The sequence below is a fragment of the Helobdella robusta genome (assembly GCF_000326865.2).
Source record: "Helobdella robusta unplaced genomic scaffold HELROscaffold_52, whole genome shotgun sequence".
Lineage (NCBI taxonomy): Eukaryota > Metazoa > Annelida > Clitellata > Rhynchobdellida > Glossiphoniidae > Helobdella > Helobdella robusta.
Window position 1 is genome coordinate 981,588 of NW_008705269.1, and position 8,512 is coordinate 990,099.

The 8,512-nt window shown below is 41.1% G+C and overlaps 4 protein-coding genes across 4 annotated transcripts; 2 read left to right on the top strand and 2 right to left on the bottom strand.

Annotated features, from left to right (window-relative positions):
* Nucleotides 1–74: 74 nt before the first annotated feature.
* HELRODRAFT_179155 (hypothetical protein) lies at nt 75–1,160 on the bottom strand (the record flags this gene model as incomplete). Its single annotated transcript, XM_009027998.1, has 2 exons — nt 75–497; nt 1,068–1,160. The coding sequence occupies 2 exons, from the start codon at nt 1,158–1,160 to the stop codon at nt 75–77; spliced, it is 516 nt and encodes a 171-aa protein (XP_009026246.1).
* A 1,002-nt stretch (nt 1,161–2,162) lies between these two features.
* On the bottom strand, nt 2,163–2,603 carry HELRODRAFT_179156 (hypothetical protein; the record flags this gene model as incomplete). Its single annotated transcript, XM_009027999.1, has 1 exon — nt 2,163–2,603. One exon carries the CDS (start codon nt 2,601–2,603, stop codon nt 2,163–2,165), a length of 441 nt encoding a protein of 146 aa, XP_009026247.1.
* Nucleotides 2,604–4,604: 2,001 nt separating this feature from the next.
* On the top strand, nt 4,605–5,450 carry HELRODRAFT_179157 (hypothetical protein; the record flags this gene model as incomplete). Its single annotated transcript, XM_009028000.1, has 2 exons — nt 4,605–4,925; nt 5,283–5,450. The coding sequence occupies 2 exons, from the start codon at nt 4,605–4,607 to the stop codon at nt 5,448–5,450; spliced, it is 489 nt and encodes a 162-aa protein (XP_009026248.1).
* Nucleotides 5,451–6,231: 781 nt separating this feature from the next.
* On the top strand, nt 6,232–6,753 carry HELRODRAFT_179158 (hypothetical protein; the record flags this gene model as incomplete). Its single annotated transcript, XM_009028001.1, has 1 exon — nt 6,232–6,753. One exon carries the CDS (start codon nt 6,232–6,234, stop codon nt 6,751–6,753), a length of 522 nt encoding a protein of 173 aa, XP_009026249.1.
* Nucleotides 6,754–8,512: the final 1,759 nt, after the last annotated feature.

Below are 8,512 nucleotides of genomic sequence, written 5' to 3' on the forward strand. Positions count from 1 at the left end.
GTTAAAACCAAATCATTGACGAATGACACCAAAAGCCAAGCGTCTGACTAAATTTGATTTTATTTGCTATAACGTCATTCAACCCCGTCGACATTCAACTCCACATTTTCCAACACACAGACGCGCAAAAACCGCTGCAGTATGCACGAGATATTATTCATAGCAAAAAAATATTCCCTACTATCGCCTGATCTAATACTGATATTTTTACAAATCCGATTGAAAAACCCGGAGGTGATACGGTCCATGGGGCCGAGGACCTCGATACAAATCGGTAAAAACTCCATCGAGGGGAGAGCTCCGTCGTACTTTTTGATCTTCTCGTCAGATGCCCTGGTTGCAGCCAAACCGCTTTCTTTGCTAGTAAGCTGCACGTAGCGCTCAGCAAAGGTGCCCGGAACGGTAACGTCCCACGCCAAGCACCTGCCGGCTCTCCAAGGGATCAAGGTACACCCATCAGGGCGCTTACCGTCGTGCACCGCAATGCCCGACGGTTCCTTTAAAACCGGAATTGAGGCCTTGGAGAAAAGTCGGCACACAAAATCGTTTATGGCTGAATGTCGCTGCTGGCGACCTCCGCCCAAACGACAAACAAGACCATGATGGCCGAGTTCATCCGCCTCCGCGCCGCACCTGCATGTATATCGACTCTGAACGGCCAACCCCAGACGGAAGCCAATGGCTGTCCTGACCGTTTCGTCGTCTAATCTGGTACCCACCGACGTATTGGGCAAAGATCTCAGCCAGCCGCAACTCGCCTCGCTGGAAACTGCCAGCAAGCGAGCTGAGGTCGCCGAGTCAGGGCTTGAGGAAAGCAACTCTTTGAATGTGTGTTTATATGCTTCCTCCAAAATGTTGCCCTGGGAGAGGTCTGTTGGTTGGATTGGAGTCGGTGGGGTACAGTGCAGGCTACTAAATTGCCGAAGAAGGGCAGACTGTAGGTCAAGCGTGGCAGATGCGGAAGATTTATAAACAATTGGTGCAAGCTGAACCACGCTTAGTAACCCCAGTCCCCCAAATCGTACCGGCAGCTGAGCCTGAGACCAACCCTTGTCGGTAATATCGACGTTACATATTGCTGAGAGGGCCACCCGCAGAGCACCCTCAAATTCGCCCAAAATGGCCGCATTAACAGAGTTGGATGTGCGCAAAAAATACATCGATTTCGGCAAACTGAGGGCGCCGCGGATGATTGTCAGCGCGTCGTGGACCGGGAGAAGAGAGACAAATGTATGTATGTATGTATGTATGTATGTATGTATGTATGTATGTATGTACGTATGTGTGTGTGTGTAAAAACTCCGTTGAGCCAAATTATCAATAAGTCCTCAGAGGAGGAATCCTCGTTGACAAATGTTTCGGCCCTGAACAACCTCCTCACATTCTCGGGGAACCGGGCCGCGTTCGTTGATCACTTGAACGCTTCTCAATGACTGTTGATTTTTCAGCTATGTTGATCTGCTATTTATACCAAAATTAAGCTTTATATTTCAATATGAAAGCTTGCTAATTTAGCCAACACTCCTCTTTATTTCTATTCAGCCACAATCAATACGAAGCTTGCTCTGCGCTACTAATAAATTTTTTCAGGCATGCTGTACGCATCCTGCCTGACAGTCCCAACTCTTTGAAAAGTGCATACATCGACGCTCCCACTGTTCCTCTTTCACCAGCCTCAACAGCGTAAAACCTGGTTTTGTATCCTTTCTTGTATAACTCTTGAATCAACTGTTCATACTTTGCAGTTTTTAAATCGTGGCTACTGAGCATGTTATCTTCGTACAACACAGTTATTTTAATAGCGATAACTAAATTCTTATTCTCAGATGCCTCCATCATGTCTATTTCTTTGATGTACGTTGGAAAATTTCGTCTTTTTTCCAATTCAAAGTAAACAACCCAATCGTCGGCGTTTTTTAGGATACCATCTTTCACTCGGTCAGGTTTGACGTTTCTGCTTTGTCTTTCTCTTAAGAAATACACCTTCAGGCTCAAGTCGCTCGCAGTGTAAGCATCTATAACTTTCCAGGAATAGTTTTTTTTAACAAAACAAACACTAACAAAGATGAAGCCTATCTCTGAGTATGTCTCTTCTCTAATGAAAGTAGGTTTATCACCGTTATTCAACAGAACCACATTTAATGTAGCAATGGCTTCTAACCTCAATCTACTGCCTTTAGGCAGTAGATTGAGGTTAGAAGCCATGGCTTGAAGTCTCCGGCTATGTCATGGCTTGAAGCCATGGCATTGAAGTCTCCGGCTATAACAACGGGGGAGTATTGATTTGCATCTTGAGTTAGCCGTTCAAGAAAGTCCAAAAATTCTTCAAATGAGAAACTAGATGAAGTGTAACAGCTATAGAAGTAAACATTTTCCACTTTCGCTGCAACAAAAACTGCTTTTGTGTTTTTAATAACTTTCTGAAGTTTTCCACAGGACCGGATGACTGCTTTTGCACTGCTATCCATTTCTAACTGTTGCGTATCTATATGTTTATAAGGCTCCGATATTATTGCTAGACCAATTTTCAGTTCATGCACATTCTGCATGAGCAAATCATGCGTAGCCTCACAATGGTTGAGATTTAGTTGCAATATCTTCATGTTTTAGTCTTTTTCCTTTAGTCAATTGAAGTGCCTTTTTATAAACTGGGCATTGGGCATCTACTAAAACCAGTAACGTGGGCACTACTTCCGGAAAGACTATTTTCATCATATAATGCGCATCGTGCTTCATTTTAACAATCTGCAATTTTGTGCTCTTTTTTACCACATTTAATGCAAAGTTTGGATCGATCCAAAGAACTTTTGCATTGCGTTGCAAATGTCCGATAGGAGTTGCCATTCTTATCGATGCAATTTGTGTACCTCGGTATGCTCTACGTAATGATTTGATAGCATCTATCGTAATTTCAGAACCTTCTCCAGCTACTGTTTGCAAAGTTTAAAGAATGTCGTCTTTTGTAGTGACATCATACAAGTCCTGTTTCTTCAGGTCTTTTTGAGGACCTTTGCAAATCACCGTAGCTTCATTCAACAAGGTCAGATATAGTTTTACGCAAGCCTTGGCTTCTATCTACATTAGTACAATTAACAGGTCAACAATGGTTGTTCTGCGGATTTTGTCTACTGTAGTGCAGACTTGATTATCTGGGACTTCTTTTTTTACTCAAAAAGGTATTTTTCAAGGCATCTTGTCTATGTCTTTGAATTTTTGGTTTCAATAGTAGCAAAGGCTGATTTGTAAACTGTTCTTTCTGCTTTCATTCTGCTTGTCTTTTTTGTACTTGTTGCCATTCATTACTAAAACGTTGTTCTACCATTTCCCTAAGGAGAAAGTTAATTAATCTATCTTTTTTTCTTTTTTTTACTTAGTTTGCCCCCAATTTCTGGAGATGTTCGGTTCTTTCGCTTGACAGACCTAGCGTCAACAGCTGATTCACTGTCTGCATCGGCTCCTGTATCTATTGCTGATGATTCTTTTTGGTTCCGCGCTCTTGATATTGGTTGAAAGAACACTGCACTTGTCAATGAATTTTGAATCTTTTACGTTTTTCTGCTCAATTCCAACGCTTTCAACTTTATATAGGCATTGGCAATATTAGTCGCCCTGCTTTTAATCTCTTTAGGGACATTTGATTTTGGTTTAACAAAATGCTATAGCCCATCAATAAGTTGGCCAAATTGTTCCCAGTTATTCATTTTCATAATTTCAGCATTTGTTTCTAGTGCTTCTTGTTGAGCGTGATCCCTTTTATCAATGATGTCTCCATTTTTTCAAGAATATTTTGTTGTCTTCATTTTAGTCTCACGAGTACCACGGAAAATATGTGTCAACTCCAGCAGAGCCCTGGTTACTGAAGCAAGACCTCTTAAATACATCTGGGGATGGACCTGGTGCCCCAGGGGAACCGTTTGCGACGCCATTTTCCTGTCGCCATTCAGTCCTCGGTACGGTTTCTGCACGCCTTGACTTGGGGTGTGTTTTGTCTGCGAGAACTAGTTTATTTTGTACCTACCCTGTGATCTGAAGATCAGCGAGCATTCTCCTAAACGGTAGCAGTATCACCTCAGCTCCGGGTGTATATATGTATGTATGTATGTATGTGTGTGTGTGTATGTATGTATGCATGTATGTGTGTATGTATGTATGTATGTATGTATGTATGTATGTATGTATGTATGTATGTATGTATGTATGTATGTATTTATGTATATATGTATGTATGTATGTATGCATGTATGTATGTATGTATGTATGTATGTATGTATGTATGTATGTATGTATGTATGTATATATGTATGTATGTATGTATGTATGTATGTATGTATGTACGTACGTATGTTTGTATGTATTAATATTTATATATGTAAGTAAGTATGTATGTGTGTGTGTGTATGTATGTATGCATGTATGTATGTATGTATGTATGTATGTATGTATGTATGTATGTTAAAACCAAAACATGATGAGTGACACTGAACCGTCAAACATCAAGTAACAAATGGATTAACACTTTGATTTGTCGTTAATTGCACATGTCGGCATTCAGTTGGATATTTTCAAGCACACAGACACGCAGGAACCGCTGCAACAAGCACGAAATGTGGTTAGTTGCGAAAAACAGTTCCCTGCTGTTGCCTGATCTGACGCTGATCATTTTGCATATTGCCTTAAGAAATTTAAGGGTGTTGGGGTCCATCGGGCCAAGAACCTCGATGCATATTGGCAAGAATTCCATCGAGGGGAGGGCGTTCCCATATTTTTTTCATTTCCTCGTCCACTGCCCTGGCCGCGGCCAAACCGCATTCTTTACTTGTCAGGTTTACGTATCGTTCGGCGAGGGTGCCAGGGACCGTAACATCCCACGCCAAACATCTGCCGGCTTTCCAAGGTATTACCATCATGCGCAGAAATGCCGGATGGTTCCTTGAGAACCGGGATTGAAGCCTTAGAGAAGAGCCGACAAATGTAATTGTTTAGCGCTGAGTGACGTAGTTGACGGCCCCCACCCAGGCGACAAACCAAACCGTAGTGTCCAAACTCGTCCGCCCCAACGCCACATCGGCACGTGTATTTATTCTGAATGACCAGGCCAAGTTTGAAGCCAATGGCAAATCTCACAGACTCGTCGTCAAGCCTGGTGCCCACAGAGGTGTTAGGCCACGATCTCAACCACCCACAGCTGGCAACGCTGGACATGGCCAACAAACGAGCAGTGGAAAAGTCGAGCACTGGGACCAACCACTGTCAGTCACTTGAACATTGCAAATCGACGACAGGGCGGTGCGCAGGGCTCCGTCAAATTCGCCCAATTTAGAAGGGTCAATGTGTTTAGATGTACGCAGGAAGTACATCAATTTGGGCAAACTGAGGGCATTGCGGATAATAGTCAAGGCATCATGGGCCGAAAGACAAGAAACACGACCCAGGGCAAATTTAAGCTCTGAGAGCTTTTGGTCAAAAAACTTTATTTGATAATCGCCCTCGACCAAGGGTGTGCCTAAAAAACTCAGTTCTGATGCACCAACTCTGGGTATTTCAGCCAGCGCATGTGGCTACTGAAATGAACTTTGGCAGTGAAGTTCGCATTTTTTAATGTTTAACTCTAAGCCAATTGCAGCGGAGTTATGCTTCAAATATTCGTAGCTATCGGCCATAGTTGGACCGTCCGATGCTATGCTGATATCATCCAGATAAGCGCAAACGAAAGTGGACGAAGCTTTCTCTAAGAGTGGATGAAGAGTTAGTGCGAACAACAAAGGACCAAGGGGATCACCCTGCTGTACCCCCTCGGACGATTCTACAACCCAAGAGTGGTAGCCAAGGGAAGAGACTCCGCCATAGGCAGAATGGCAAAAATTATAGATATTGGGGCAAAAAAGTTTGACAGCCTCCAACATCGAGTCTCTTTTCAAGGCATTGAAGGCATTTTTAAAGTCCAGTTTCAGAAACCCCCATTGGTCGGGGAGGTCGGTGACCAATCTTCGAACCGCATGAACAGCGGCCTCAGCGCCACCCTTAATCCCGACACCCAACTGAGTCGGATAGAACTTGGTCTTGAGTTCGACCACGACCAGAGCTAAGGCACATTTGCCGGCCAACCTCCTCCAAACGTTCCCGACCGCAATCGGTCTGACCCCTCCGTCTTTCTTATTTAAAGCTATTAGCCGGCCTCCAAAAAAGAACCGGCGGACGGAGAGTGGGCAAGCTCCAGATAAGATCAAATTAATGAATTGGGTTAAGGAGTTCAGTGTGTCGTCGATACGCAAGGGGTCTGAAAAAACATCCTTAAGGTGCTGGGGTCGTAGACCATCCAGGCCTCCAGAAGAACCGTTTTTGAACGATTTAACGGCCCTCAGCACCTCGGCGGGAGAAACGCAACAAGCCGTTGGTGTCAATGCGGGAAAGACCCGCCTGTCCACCGGAATTTTTGGGTGGATGGAACATAATTTATCGAAGGTGGCCGGCGAGCTCTCCGCAAGGCCCTCCGGTGAACAGACAAGTCTGACAGCCGAGGACAGGTTTCCCTGTTCAATACAAGATGACACAGCGTTGATCCACCGATCGGGGTTGTACTTTTGTGATTTGGCATTATTGAACCCATCAAAGCACAGTACCAGGGTTTCAAGACCAATAGTTGAATATTCGCTTAGACGCTTGTTGACCAGATTGCCCTGGTTGACCCGGCGACCCCCTCTGGAAGTCTTCTGTAAGACGTATGGGACAAAACAGTGGAGTCTAACCCAGTGAGCCGGGTCTGTATGTATGTATGTATGTATGTATGTATGTATGTATGTATGCATGTATGTATGTATGTATGTATGTATGTATGTATGTATGTATGTATGTATGTATGTATGTATGTATGTATGTATGTATGTACGTACGTATGTTTGTATGTATTAATATTTATATATGTATGTAAGTATGTATGCATGTATTTTTTATGGGCGTGTGTGTGTTTATGTGTTTGTATATATTTATGTATGTGTGTGTATCTATTAAGATGTGTTTATGTGTATGTATTATTATGCGTGTATATATGTAACTTTGTATGTATTTATGTTTGTGTGTTTATGGATTTTTCCATTTGTACGGATGTTTTCAATGATTTATTACTAGTTCTTTTAGTTGCTTACATTGTTTGGTTAGTTTGATTGTATTTTTTGCTTTGATGTTATCCAAAAATTTTTTTAATTATTTTTTTTATTTGTTCTAATTTTTCAATTGTTAGATGATTGTTTTTGAAAAGGAAAAATTGGGAGGTTCGGGACTGCCATACCTCACAAGCATTTCGTTCGTTGCAGTTCTGTGTATATCTTGTTATTTAAATGTTTATAACCTACTAGGACGTAGTATAAAAACTCCGTGTTATTCAATGGTGCACAGTGATGTTTAGCCGGCGAGGTCACTGCAGAAACAAGCCAAAGAAAGTACGTCGTCAATTTTTCGAAACTCAAAAAAATTCCGTAATTTTTGCTTGCTTCTTTACAGTCGTTTTTGTGTTTGCATTTATTTGTTTTTTCTGTTTGTAAAGCATGTACGTCTGTGTGTTGGTTAGTGTGATTGTACGTGTGTATACGCTGGGTTGTTTGAATGGTCGTATGTGTGTATGTTTGTTTGTGGGAATGTATGTGTGTATATCTGTTTTTGCAATTTGAATGGAAGGTTTTTTGTATTTTTTAGTCATTGTTTTGTTCGTTTTTGTAAGCTTGTATGCCAGTTTATTTATTGTTACTTTTGTTAGTATATTTGTTTGTTTATATTTGTTTGTTTGTTCCATGGTTTGTTTGTTCCATGGTTTGTTTGTTTGTGTCTTTTTGTTTGTTTGAATATTTGTATGTTTGTTTTAATTTAGTAATTTGTGCATGTGTGTTCACATTCATTGCCGTCCTCGACTGCATAACATTCCTCCTTCCCTACTGCCATCTCTCACCCAATATTTATTGCATAAATATTTGTCAATGTCGTCATCATCATTAGCATCGTCATCGTAATCATCATCATCATCGTCATCATCATCGTCGTCGTCATCATCCTTATCATCATCACCATCACCTAAAAGGCAGTGACAATTGAACGAAGCCAATTTGCATCTAGAAAAAAACGCCAAAAATGATAAATTAAATTGTATCCATTAATATGTATATATAATATATATATATATATATATATATATATATATATATATATATATATATATATATATATATATATATATATTTATTATTCGAAAATTTGTATAGCGCTAATTACAAACAAATGTTTCTCAAAAGCACTGTCTAAAAACAAACAAAAAAAAACATTTGAATTGCTACGATAAACCAAATCTTAAAATCTTATAATGAAAACAAAAATGATTTCAATAATTTCTTGAACAATTTTTCTGTCAGTTCGGGCTGTCTTAGATGACTTGGTAGACTATTCCAAACGGCTGGTCCACATACTGAAAAACTTCTCTCAGCCATTTTCAATTTGGTTTGGGGCACACATACAAGTTGCTATCATC